This window comes from Labrus bergylta, chromosome 4 (assembly GCF_963930695.1).
Source record: "Labrus bergylta chromosome 4, fLabBer1.1, whole genome shotgun sequence".
Lineage (NCBI taxonomy): Eukaryota > Metazoa > Chordata > Actinopteri > Labriformes > Labridae > Labrus > Labrus bergylta.
In genome coordinates, this window is record NC_089198.1 from 14,730,625 (window position 1) to 14,744,673 (window position 14,049).

The following is a 14,049-nucleotide window of genomic DNA, read 5'->3' on the forward strand; positions in this document are numbered from 1 at the left end:
AGTTGCACTACTTTGGAAACTTGTAAACATAAATGTATCTCTCATGGTTGGTTAAAATAAGGTTCTACAGTGGACCATGACTAATGAGCACCAGTTTGAACTTTCTCCTTTAAACTCAAGAGCAGGTAAATCATGATGTACATTCTCAGACAAGTCTGGTTACTCAGAATAGCACCGCAAGGCCTTCAATTTGACCTCCAAACAAAAGCTACATGCATAACACACATGACCTCTATGACACAGTAAAGATCCACACAGAAACAGTGAAGGTACTGTTCACAAATCAACAGGACGTCCTCACATAAACATTGTTCGTGGTTTACGGAGGTTAGACAAAGCCCCCGATCCCTGTACTGTGAAAGGAATTTTAATTGAGGTGAAATGATCGTCTATAGGATTATATGGATGTATGAGCACAAGAACATTTATCTTTATCATATTAACATTAGTCATCTGGTGACAGAGATTATGGATTATAGGAGTTAAGACATAAATGAGAAGGAAAGTGAGGACAAAGGGTACAGCTTCTTAACAATCATTGAGCTGAAAATCATTATGTGGACAGGTTTTTTTTTTAGGTTGTATAACTTGTTTAATGTTTCATTGTAGAATTAGTAGGTTATGATCATCCTGGTTCCCATGAGTCTACTCACAGTCACTTTAACCTCTTTCACTATCTGACTCTATTTAAAGTATTTATCTTCACGGCAATGAAAGAAAAACTTGGTTTAAAAGTCTTTATAAGGAGGCCATAAGGGGACAAGAGCAAAATCTCTTTGCTTTGTTGGAAAACTAAGGAACTTATGGAAAAGGCTTCTTGATGTGGAGAACATGCAGCATGTAGTAAAGCACGTGTTGTAACTAAGGTCATTATTTGCATCACTGTAATCATTACTGCTATGAAAGGTTGGTTGGTATTTTTTTTATTACTTATACTTCTGCACTACAGTATTTAATGTACCAGAAAATATACACGTTTCTCAAAAGCAGTGTGGCAAAAATACCATGATGTCCAACTGCAGCAGCAGACACATGCATTCAAAATAATAATAATATATTCATAATCCATCTGGTCACTAATGGTCTCTTTGCTTTTGTAGCTCATGAAGAGACAACAATGTTATATTCAGTCTGTCTGATTACCAGATAAAAGCTCCTCACAGGAAATTTAAGTTCACTTTGATAAAACTGATAACTATTAATGAAAGAGATATTTATGTGTTCATTAAGAGAAATGACTGGAGTGAAGTGAAGTGCACCTGAAGAAGGGGGATAATGATAAGACATTCATCTAAAATCTTGATTTATTGTGCTATAAAGCAGTGGACTTTGAGCATAGGATAACCAAGGTGTTACAGCAGCTCTTGGGAACACTCACTGTAAAGAGGCCTACACAGAAATACACTGAAAAGAACGAAGGCAGACACTTTTGTCGTCATTACACATTTTGTCTTTTTCGGTTTTTAAGTGTGATTAAAAAAAAAAAAGACAATCAACAGATTTCCCTTTCTTTTATCAGCTCATGTTGTTACTGGGATGTGTTATCACAAAGGACATTCAGCGATCTTCAAATCATTATATTTGTGCATGTGCAAAGGAATTACTATAGGCCTTAGAATACAATCTCTACAACAAGAAGATAAAGGTTCATTTCTAGTGCTTAGTCTCAACCTGAGCTTTACAACTCTGAACTCATTCTGTCAGCTACAAGTTGTTGAGAAAAATAAAAAGGTTACATCGTTACAAGAAAAGTTTAAAACAACAGAGAAGGAAGTGGTTGCATGTTAACGTCTGTTCTAACACATTTCTGCATGGATAGTGTCGGCATGGAAAACTGACATGGAAACAGAAAATCATAATTTTTGGCCTTTTGCATGTGAAAGCCCTCACTGTAAAACAAAACAAAACAATAGCAGCAGTTAAGGCAAAAAGATTGTTCCCCATGGTTACAGTTATACCTGAGTACAATGAGTAATCTACATACTGTGTCATTAGAGGAAACAAATTTGGTCAATAGATATTTACTGCTAAATTTCTAATGTTTTTTTGTTTACTAAAAGCAATGGAAAAAAAAAATCCCAAAAGTTCACTGAATCAGAAACTCAGCAAGAAGAAAAGCATTCTGTACCAGTTTTACACATAAGCAACTATGATGATCCATTCCAATAACTAAGAAATAACAGATGTTCTGAAAAATGTCTCCTTCCTGATAACAATACTGGGACTTGAGTATTGGCAAATACTGAGCATCCCTTCTGATACTAGTCTGATTAAAAAAAAATATACATAATATTTTTGGAAAACATTTAATGTTGACATTTTGCTAGCTCTGACTAAGAGCAAACTCTCTGCTAGAAACACAATGTTGTAATTTATTATTGTCACGATTGGGTTAATTTGAAACTGCAGATTTTTAGGAGGCTAATTGGTTTTTGTATCAGATCAGTGCATTTACTGGCGTATTGTCGATACCTGATACTGTAATTAAGACAGTATCAAAGGCTGATACTAGCTTTAAAACTCTAAAATGCATTCATTAATAGATATTACAAATAAAAAAAAGTCTACACAGACTTGTCATCAACCACAAGAGGTGCCAGCCTGTCTGGGTCGTGGTTTTTGTGCTATAAGCCACTGGAAAAAGCGTTGGTCTCTTGGCTGATACACTCCTTGACTTCCACAGGCAGTGCGTCAAAGAGATGGTCCTCCACAACCAGGCCGCTCTTGCGCAACATTCGGCAGTTTCCAAGCTGGGCGGGCAGTCTGTCCAGACAGTTCCCTCGGAGCTCCAGCTGAGTGAGCTGCACCAGCTGACCCACTGACTCTGGCAGCACGGTGAGCGCATTGTTACCCAGGCACAGCACCTTTAGCTTGTTACATCTAAACAGAGGCTTGGGCAGCACCTCCAGCTTGTTGGAGTTGATGGCTAGGTGCTGCAGGTTGTTGAGAAGACCCACATCAGGAGGGAGGATCGTAATGGAGTTGTGGCCCACGTCTAAATGCCGCAGTTTGGGCAGCGTGAACAATGCTGGAGGCAGGGACTCAAGTTTATTGTGAGATAGGTGTAGGGCCTCCAGAGACTTGATTTGTCCGATGGATGACGGGATGGTGATAATCTTATTGTGCCAAAGCTTCAGGCACGTAAGTCTCTTGAGGTGCTGGAAGCTGATGATCTCCTCGATGGTTCGGATGTTGTTGGATTTCAGGTCGAGTTCCTGCAGGTTGGTGAGGCTGAAAATGGCATGGGGAATCCTCTCCAGTTCACAGGTGTGAAGCTCCACTTCAATGAGACTCGTCATTTTTTTCAGACTGTTCAGTACCAGCAGTTTCGTACCATCATTGTGCACCACCAACTTGATCAGATGTGGGGAAAGCTCTGTGATGTTTGTGGGCATCTTGGTGAGGTTGCTCTTCAAACACAATGTCTTCAAATGCCTCAAATCGCGCATGGACTCCAGACCGATCATTTTGTTGTTTTCTGAGCTTAAGTTGCCAATCAGGTTCAGCTCCCTCAAACTCCTCAGCAAGTACACCCATGTCGGGATCTCAGCAACATCAGTGAACTTGACGTGAAGGCAGCGAAGGTGATCACGCAGGAAAGCGAAACCTGTCTGCTCCACTTTAGCCGGGCAGTGGCAGAGATGCAGCTCCTGCAGGCTGGTCATCTGGGAGACTTTTGCTGTGAACCTCACCTCTGGAATAAGCTCCAGTTTCAGCACGTCCAGGTCTGTGAGGTCGAACACAGCGTTCGGGAGACCAGAGAGCATGAAAAGGTGCAGCTCCTGTTGGTCCTGTGCGTTCCGGGTCACCAGCTGCCTCAGCTTTTCAAAGGTCCACTCGTGATTGAGGCTGATCTCCCTCAGCTTGTTTTCACTGACCTCAGACAAGAAGACACCAAAGCGCTTGGAGTAGAGCTCGTCGTACTGGTCAACCATGTGTAAGAGGAATGCAAAGTCGTTTTTGACATCAGGAATGTCGCTGAAGCTGCTCTCTTCCCTCACCTTCTCAAACGAGTACTCTTTGAGCGGTCGTCGAAACACCCAGAAGAGTGAGTACAAGCAAGCCATGCCGTAGATCAAAATCAACGCCATGTAGCTTATGAGCAGCTTGTTCAGCATGAAAGCCATGTTGTGCGTACAGTAGAACTTACTGTATCCTGTCAGCTGTTCAATATTTGGTTTACAATCATGCGTAAAATTGATTTTAGCCATAAAGTTAGAAGTGTATGACAATATCAAAATAAATTTGACAGTTTTGACAACAGTCTGCGCTACATAAAGCTTGTAGATAAAATCACTATCCTCCACATGAGCCCTGAATTTTCGTACTTTCTCAAATAGCGCTTTGGCTTGCTCCCCGTCTTTCTTGTCCAGGATTGTCATGCTACTTGGGACTTCTGCTATGGGCTTATCTGCAGAGAACTTCACCCCCAGCATGGGTGTGGATGAGTTTACATTTGTGCCTTCATCCTTCCCCTCCAAAGACACTTTCTTTGGGGCAGAGGAAGTACCGGTTAACCTCTGTTTGTTCTCTTCTGAGTCCTCGCACGCTGTTTCAGACAAAGCCTTTGTTGTCCAGGGAGACTCAAAACATCTGCCCAGAATAGAAACAAAATGCTCTATCTTTGAGCTTGTTTTGGGGTATTTGAACCAGAAGTTGCTACTGACCATGAGGACGAGGGTGTGGATGAGGGTGAGGTATGGAAAGTACTTGGAATACCAGGGCAAGGCAACATGGTAGCATATTTGGTTAATGAAGATATATTGTTGATAGTCCAGGTTGGTCCTGACTCCGGTTGGTTGAGGTTGATTGACGTATTTCTTTGATACAGACGTGTGTTGGTGTGTGACATGGATCTCGTGGACGACCTCGTCCGGTAAGTCCTTAGTGACAAGGGGGGCACTGGTCATCACAGGGGCCCCGGGAGCTGTGTATGAGGCCTGTGTAGTCTGCTGAGGGAAGGAGTTCGGTTTGGCCCCTGAGACCTCCTCCGGCTCCTCGAGACAGGGAAGACAAGCCACCTGGTCCTTGGTGATCTGCATGGTCATGGCGAATATGGCCAGCATGAGCATGACCAGGCCCAGGTAGTCCATGAAGACGTCCCACCATGGCTTCAGGATGCGGTACGTCGGCTGGATGTCGTTCAAGGAAGCGACCTCGGCGAGTGTAAACATCACTGAAACAAATTAAGGAGTTTGTTAATATAACAATGTTTTAGAATTAAAAATGAAATATATATAGAAGACCTACTTGATAAAACAGTTAATCCAAACATGGATTAGTTGATAACCGAACATTGAGCGGTCAGTGTTTTGACATTTGATAAATAAATAAAGATAATTCTTGACCCAAATATACAAATGTAGGTCATTTCTGCTTACAGCGCTTGACATCATTTCTGTGGGTTTTGGACTGTTGGTATGGAATTTACACACATTTGGACAAAATTCAACAATAACATTTGACTCGAGCACAAAGCTACACCGTCAGGTTGAAGATTTCTGGTCAAATCAAAGTTGTCAAAAGTGAAGAGCGGTATTTTTCTTCCAGGTGAAACTACAAGAATGTGAGGTATACATGTGTGACTTTGTTCCACTGTATCATTGTGCGCTAAATTAAGCTTTTACTCCCTCTATCTATTTTGAATAATTTCCTTCAGTAATGTTTTAATGATGTTAAAACAGGGTTTAGCTAAAACCAGACTTACTACAACATGTTTGGAACGCAGCAGAGCCCTCTGATGGATAATAAGTCTACTAACTGGTCTAGCTCACTGAGACATTTGGCACACGTGTTTCTTTTAGTTCCCCGCTGTGCTTTCTTATTTTGAGGATGTGGCACTTCACTTTTGGGTAGATTCCTTTTTATGATATCACGTTTTCCATTTCCTTCTAGTAAGTCATACAAAATCTAAAGAAAAGATTTTGAAAGAAGATGTATGTATTTCCATCAGTAAATAAATAAATGATTATCTGTCCTTGGACCTACACTGAAAAGCAATATCTCTGTGACACATTCTGAATATTTTATGCAGAAATACAGTCTCTAACAGCAGACATCCTGAATTCAGCCGAACTATTCAAAAGAAAATAAATTCCAAGTAAGAAAAAAACAATTACATAAAATACAGATTAGACTTTTTCCAGTAACAGTATCTTGTTTTTGTAATATAGAAGATAATATACCTCTTTCACTCAAACTGTGAAATTAAACTCTATTGTTTTTTTGTTTTTTTTATTCAAGTAACTAGAGGCTCCAATTGTGTACACATAGAGGCTCATTTTACAACCTTTATCAATAATGTTGCATCTGTACAAACAAACGGCCCTTGTTTATGCTGACAATACAGTTTTGTATCGTTTTGCTGAGACTGCACATATCTATTAATGAATATATCCAACCGTCCTCATTTTAAATGATTAAATACCTATATTGGGGCAGTTACATCAAGTTGGGTTCTTTCTTTTTTTTTTTTTAAGAACTTGAAGGATATGTATTCTCTCACTGCTTGTAAGCTATCTGATGAGGTAACATATAGTTACTCACTTGGTGGTTGGTTCCTGTACAGCTGGTATTTTTTCATGGCTTCTGTCTAGAAGACATTTATATATTTCAAGGGTGCACTGCACATTCTTAAATGAAGAACCATTTTGTTTTCAGTGTTTCTTGTTCCGACATAGACAAGTCAGAATTACAGCTGTGAAAAAGTTGTATCCAGCAGTCTGACGCCAGTAATCTACACTGGATTTAGTCTGGAGTAGTACGCACTGCAGACTGTATTTCTTCTCCCTGAGTTTCACTGGTATCACGGGGTTTGTTGATAGTTTCTTGAGGTCTCCCCTCCACATCTCATATCATTTTGTTTGTTTCTTTTATCATTCTACCAAAACCAAAAACAGTGTCAAGTTTAAATAAATTGTAGAGAAGTGACTGATGATACATAAGATTGTTTGGAAAGAAAAAAGCTCCAGTCATGTTTATATTGAGCTACAATGACAAAGTTAATAATGCTACACAGTGGTTTATCATTATCATGCCTCCTTAGTCTTGTTACACATGGCAGGAAAAAAATACACCATTGAGTAGAAGAAAAAGAAGAAGCAGAGACAGAGAGAGAGAGAAGAAGGGACATGACGAGCAGGACATGATGCATGACTTCAGCACTCAGGGGGAACAGGTTGCCTCGAATACACAGAGGACAAAACTGATTATACCATGAGATAGTACCCTCAGCATCGATTAATTAACATGAATTATGAGTTAAAAATGGCCACCAGACAATTTAGTATAAAATAACTACAGTCAGTCTGCGGGTTAAATATGGGCTCCAGACAAGGAGGAAGTAGGTCGCAGACTAGGGACGAGGAAAACATGGCATATACATGTTTATATGTAGGCAGGCTTCTCCACCATCAGGAGTTAAGACATCTCTATGGTCTGACGAAACATTAGACTTTTTCTCCTCACGTGAGGGGTTCTTGCGCAGCAAGTTGTCTGTTGGTGTACCGGGTCAGGTGACTTGTCGAAACATGTGAAATTGAGAAGGAGAATGTGCCCGGCGTTAAACATTCACCCCAGGTAGGCTTACTAGTTTGTTATTTAAAAATCTAACAAAACAAAAACATTTATATCTAACCACATAGGAAGACAGACCACTGGCCGAGTTATTGGTTATTCTTCTATAAGCTTTTTATTTTATTTTTTTTATTTTTTTTTAAACGTACAGCCTACATTTTAAACATAGTTAAAGAAAATATACTTACTGCCTCCTGTTTGGCGTTATCTCAATCCAATTATTCCTCCCACTGCCTGCATGCCACTTTTCGCTCCTCACTCAGGTGCGCCTCTAACCTAATTTCTCAGCCCCGTTAACGTTGCGGGGATGACGCCGGTGTGTCAAACAAAGCTCCGTACAACGTTTGTTCGTGACAGCGCGGTTCGTCGGCCACATCCCTCATCCCTGAGCCCTGGCAGCAGAGCCGGCTGCTTGGCCGGGCGTTAAACAATATGCGCAGGCAGACCACCAGAGCAGTGTATTTCTAAGAAAGGGCAGATCCAATATGGAGCCGCACAGACCGCTGTTGTGTGTTCAATGGGCGCCTCTGATTGGAGGATTTCATTACGGCAACTTCCCGAAGACACCGCCTGCCTGCTGGCCGCTTGCTTATCGGATGCTGCATTCATGGCGCCTGGGAAATCGTGGCGTTATCACAGCTATTCGGTAACCGTCTTTTTTTTGTTTGTTTGGTTTTTACACTAACCTATTTGGAAGCTCAAATATTACCGCAGGAACCAGTACATAACACCTCTGCAAATCCTTTCTCATATACATAATAAAACAATAAAACGATTTTCCTTTAAATAGGCGTAATGTCAATCAAATAATTACAAGTGGGTTCCCTAACTTTTCAACTCCCCAAAATAAGGGTGCCAGAGATAATCAATCAATCAAGCTTTATTTTTAAAGCACTAATTCATAACAAATATTATCTCGACACTATACAAAAGAGTAGGTGTAGACCTTACTGACCAACATTAATCATTAGCACAGCACTAAATGATTAGCCAGGAAAAAAGAACAGGCAGAAACAGGACTCATGTTCAACAGCCATCTGCCGAAACTGTGTCCCTGGGGGTGTTTAGGTCATATAAACACGGACACACACACACACACACACACACACACACACACACACACACACACACACACACACACACACACACACACACACACACACACACACACACACAAACAGGTCTACCTAAACACAGGCAACACAAAAGAACAACACAAAATAATACAACAGCCATGTATGTGTTTTACATGTGGACACACAGCAGACACCTATGTTGTTGCTGTCATGTGCAAACTCACATTTTAGGTTTATTTCATTTTACACATTCATTTTATTTCACTTAATGGTATGGTTTTGTATCCAGTTTTTTTTTTTTTACAATAATAGGTCATATTTTTGTAACCACTGTCCTATATCATAATAATTCAGATAAAGTTGACACATGAGATGACCAAAATAGCCGTGATGTTATGGTCACAAATGGAGTTAATTGTAATGCTACTCAGGGAGGCTACAGCATTAGCCTTCAAAAGTTAGGCTATAGTCTAGTTCTATCCAGTGTCTGTCATGACTTTCAGAAATTATAATTCATGCCCAAACCAAAGTCAGTCATTCTCTAGCAGATGGATTAACAACTAGGTCTATTCTATGCCATATTAGCTGTTAAACTACTAGGCCAAAGGATAGATTTAAGCTTCCCTGTCTCCCACCGACACCTGAACGCAGCACTAGCTTCCCTCTCTTTGTTTCAGCCTCAGCCAACACATACAGCCTCATGGTGTAAAAAAAAAATGACTTTAGCTGACACATTCAGACTTCTCACATGTGCTTGTTGTGCTCAGAGCTAATGTTTGACAAAGAGCATTATGTTGAAAACTTTCACACACTTTGTGTTACCCAGGCTGCTGGCTGCTGGCACTCTGCTCTCGCTCGCACTACCCTTGTACTTTGAGAGGAAGAGAAAAAAAGAGAAAGAAAGAAAGCAGTCACTGGGGTGTGTAGTGTGATAGCCTGCCTGCTTACAAGATCAGGTGCGGAGGTGCTGCGTGATACACACACTCAGACTGATTATACTTTGACAATGGGTTTTATCTGAGTTCTCAGCAGACTTTACAGTTACAGGGTTGAAATGAAAAAGGTGCAATTGTTAGCTTACAATTGAGTGAGTCTGTGTTGTGAAAACCGAGTTGATAGTGCTCTCAGAAAGACCAGGACAAACTGAAGAAGAACAGTGTAAGATTAGAGGATGTAAATACACTTCACTTCTTGACTTGGGTCACGTGATTTTTTTTTGTGTTTTTTGCTTTCCCCAGTGATTTTGTTGTAAATATCTTTACAGGGCTTCCTCCAGTACCTAGCTTGAAGTACCATGTGAAATCAAAGTTGGAAACAAAGCGATACAAGAGTACGGAGCCCCTGAAGTCCCGAAAAGTTTAAAAATATATATCTTGTGCGCACAAGAGAATTATAATTATGATGTGCACAAAAGTTAATTTTGAATTAATTTGCCTCAGCAAAGAGTTTAGTTCAGCCTTATGGAGATAACTCAACAAATCAAGTTTTACTTTAACCTAGGAATGTCATACATGTACATACATGTACTATGGGCGGTAAAGCCTTCAGTTATCAGGCTCCTCTCCTCTTTAATCATCTTCCTTTTTGATAAATCTTATAGTTAGGGCTGGTGCTGGTGTAGACCAGCTCTTAGTTATGCTGCTATAGGCTGAGACTACCAGGGAAACTGGCACCTCTCTCTCTCTCTGTCTGTCTGTCTGTCTGTCTGTCTGTCTGTCTGTCTGTCTGTCTCTCTCTCTCTCTCTCTCTCTCTCTCTCCATATACAGTACATCATATTACTGCATGTATCTATCTGTAAATCTCAGTCACTAACCACCTACTTTCCTGGGAGCTCTTGAGCTCTCTTAGGCTCCTCAAGATCGTTGGTTGACGGCCTGCCAGAACAACCCCCCACCCCCGACACTTGCCTGAACAACACCCCCCCCCACCCCATTGCTCCCTATCCCTCTTCTTGCATCTTATCCCATCTCTCCCCCTATCCCCTTCCAAGCCGGGCGCAGTCTAGGTCTGTGAAGGCTGTTTTATCATGAGCTGGGGATCCAGCTGAAGATTTCTGCCTTTTAATAAGGCAGTTTTTTCTTACCACTGTAACTTTTGCTGCTTTGCTAAAGTGCTCATGATGGATAGGCGGGGTCTTTGTAATAAGCAATAAGTAAGGTCTTTTACCTGCTTTTTGTAACATAATAATGAGTAAGGTCTTTTTACCTGCTCTTTTGTAATGTTAACAGACAAAGAGTAAGGTATTTTACCTGCTTTTTGTAAAGTGTCTCGAGATAACACTTTTTATGAGTTGACGCTATACAAATAAAAATTGATTGATACAGTGATATTTAGGGTATAGGAAAAATTATGTTTGTATGTGTACATGTTAATAAAGTAAGTTACAGTACAATTCTATAACTTATAGAAAACAGGTTCTTTGAAAAGTATTAAGCAAACCTTACTTATTGACACTCATGTCAATAAGTACGTATGATTATCTTGTGCGCACAAGATTTATATATTTTTTCTTTCCGTGACTTCAGGGGCTCCGTACAAGAGAGATCCCCAGCGACTTAAAAAAAACAAAACAATATTGCAATTAAAGATAAAGCAAATCTGAGATCATTTTCATTTACTTAAAATATACTAAAGTGTTTTCAGGATTATGTTCACATCATGTATGCAGCCTATGTCTAGATGTCAAATTCAACCATACAAACAATTAAAGTCAAACTTGTATGTAACTTGTAATTTAAAAAAAAAAAAGAAGTTGGCAGGATGTTTACAAACAGGTTAGATGCTGAATTGGGATGTGTACATTCCTTAGCATACTGAGGACACACATATAAATAAAATACATACATATGAACTCTTCTACAAACAGAGACAAGGACGTGCCTCTGTCTACCCCTACAAAAGGTCACATACAGACACATGTTCGACACATGCATGTTGTACAAACCAGAGTGTACATTATAATTAAATCAGTTTCTTCCTTCGCTTGTTGTCAGACCTTGCCACAGCTCTAACAACTTTTTCTAGGAGTTCGCGATTGGTTTTGAGTTATAATGTGGTGTTAAGTCCAACTGAGTTCATGCCAAACATACAGATGTTTATCTGTGACATTTGGTCAGTGTGGGTAGGGAAAATAAAAATGTTTTAGAATGCTGTAAGGGTTTGGTTTGTAGTCACACTGGCTGGGAGTGGGTTGCAGAGTATGGTGTTTCCTGTCCGAGGGGGGCAACAGCTGAGGGCCCCAGATACCCCTGGCAACCAGCTCAGTATGTTGAAAACAGGCTCAATAACGTGTAAATTATTCAGCATGGACCCACCTTTTGCATGTATAAACAATACACCAGATTGTTATCCCAATCATAAAGGAAAAGGTTCCTGTGAGGTATATCAGATTACAAACATTGCTTTAGGAGTGTGCGCACAGGATGTTTGCTCATGTGTCCATCCTTTGTTACAACCAAACATAAAATGAATGAAGAATGACAATATGGTGTAATCCAGAGTTATAGTTCACGAATAAGCAGCCCAGAGGCATTGAGATAGTAAGTGCCGTGTGTGTTAGTACTGTGTGCGTGTGTGTGCATGTCAGCTCGAGACAAAAAGAAGAGAACACGTGCCTCACCTACTTCTGCTCTGAAACCAGCATGCCATTCACTGCTTGTTCTTGTTTGGTGTACCTTTGAGATCTATCACTTGTAACTACTCAGGTCTTGTTCCCATAGGCTCAGTCAGTCCAGTTTAGCACAGTTTTGGTACAAGAAGGTGCTCCGAAAACATATTTAAATACACTTCAGCGACAATTTCAGGACAAAGAATGTTGCGCCAATGCTGAAAAAGATTGGCCATGAAAAAGAAATAGGCCATGGTGCAGCAGTAGTACATAAATAAATTGTGCTGACGGCCCATTTCTTATCAAGTCAGAATCAAAAACTAAATGGCAAATGAGATTGTGAGTATATAGCAATATGTGAGTATATTATTTGTTAATTTTTATGTTTATTTGTAGAGGGGCCAGATGAAACAAGTTAACTGCCACACACACAACAATTATAGCCTTAGCTCATTTTCTATTCCTGAGGATGCACAAGATCATACATGACTTTATAACTAAGCCTTCTTTAAAAATGGTTTCAGTGTGAGTTTAAAGTGATCCCAATAAGGATCCAACTCTATCCAGTATCTTAGGTTAAATGGGTTACTATTCACAGTGATGATCTGAAAGAAATTCAGATCTGTCAGACCTCTAATTGAAAGGTTCTGAATGATCTGTCCTTAAAACAGATCACTCTCAATATCAAACTAACACAATGAGTATCACGGCTGAGGTGGGACCACATGAGCGTTTTCTAAACATGGCTCAATCCATTTATGTAGCTCCACCTGCTGTTGTCTTGATGCACTGTTTAATAAAAAAAGGAAATAATAAATCTATGAATAAGGGTTCAATTGAAGATTTCTAAGAAATTTGCAAAAAAGTTGCATTAAATAAAAAACCCACAAGTGCAAAATTAATGTTTATATGATGTATGATTAATCTCTCCCCAGATGAAGATGTGTGATTCTGTTACCACAGTTCTTGACAAGATAAAGGAACTCTTTATTTCCCTGTGCGGTTTCCTTCAGGGGAAGTGTGACGCAAAGGAGTAGAGCAGTCACATACGGGTACAGAGACACAGGCTGGTACAGTCAGACAATATCACAGGCCTTCATAATCAGGCTTCTTGGGATGAATTGAAACTGAAATAGATGTATTGTTGCAATATAGAAGTTTTCACTGGTCATATATTATTAATCTGTCTTAAAATACTGATAACAAGGACATTTGTATCTTTGGTTAGTACATATAGGGTCAGTAAATCTTATATTCAGGTTTAGGAAGGTTCTGCAATTGTATATCTGTATAATGTAATCAGATTTGATTGGTAATCTTCAGGTAATAACAATGTTATTTGGTGTTATAATGACCCACACAAGCACCTGCAGAGCTTTCTGTTTTTATGCTCACTACCTTTGGACAATAAACCGGCAAGCTCTCTGAGTGCTTTTAAAAATAAACTAAAGACCTACCTTTTTAATCTGGCTGTAAATTTGGAGCAATTGGATAGCCTTGGTTAACACGTTGTAACATTGTTTTTAATATTTAGTTTGATTTAAATTGATTCATTGCTACACATTTTATTATTTTCTACTGTATTAACTTTTATTTTATGTTTCAATTATTTTTCTAGGTCTTCTAGGATTTTACTTATTGTTGTCCATTTCAGTTTTTATTTCCAGTCCGCCGGTCTGTTCTTTTGTGAAGCACTTTGGGCAGCATGCTTTTAATGTATGAGAAGTGCTTTATAAATAAAGTCGGAGTTGGAGTTGAAAAAGATCACATAAATAATACATGAGTGTCCT

General features: G+C 39.7%; 1 protein-coding gene across 1 annotated transcript; it reads right to left on the reverse strand.

Annotated features, from left to right (window-relative positions):
- Positions 1-1,286: 1,286 nt before the first annotated feature.
- Positions 1,287-8,100, reverse strand: lrrc8da (leucine rich repeat containing 8 VRAC subunit Da). The gene is made up of 2 exons (XM_065953816.1): positions 7,764-8,100; positions 1,287-5,176 (listed from the first exon to the last, which is right to left on the reverse strand). Coding segments are annotated over exons 1-2 (2,553 nt in total). The 5' UTR covers positions 7,765-8,100; the 3' UTR covers positions 1,287-2,624.
- Between the last annotated feature and the right edge of the window lie 5,949 nt (positions 8,101-14,049).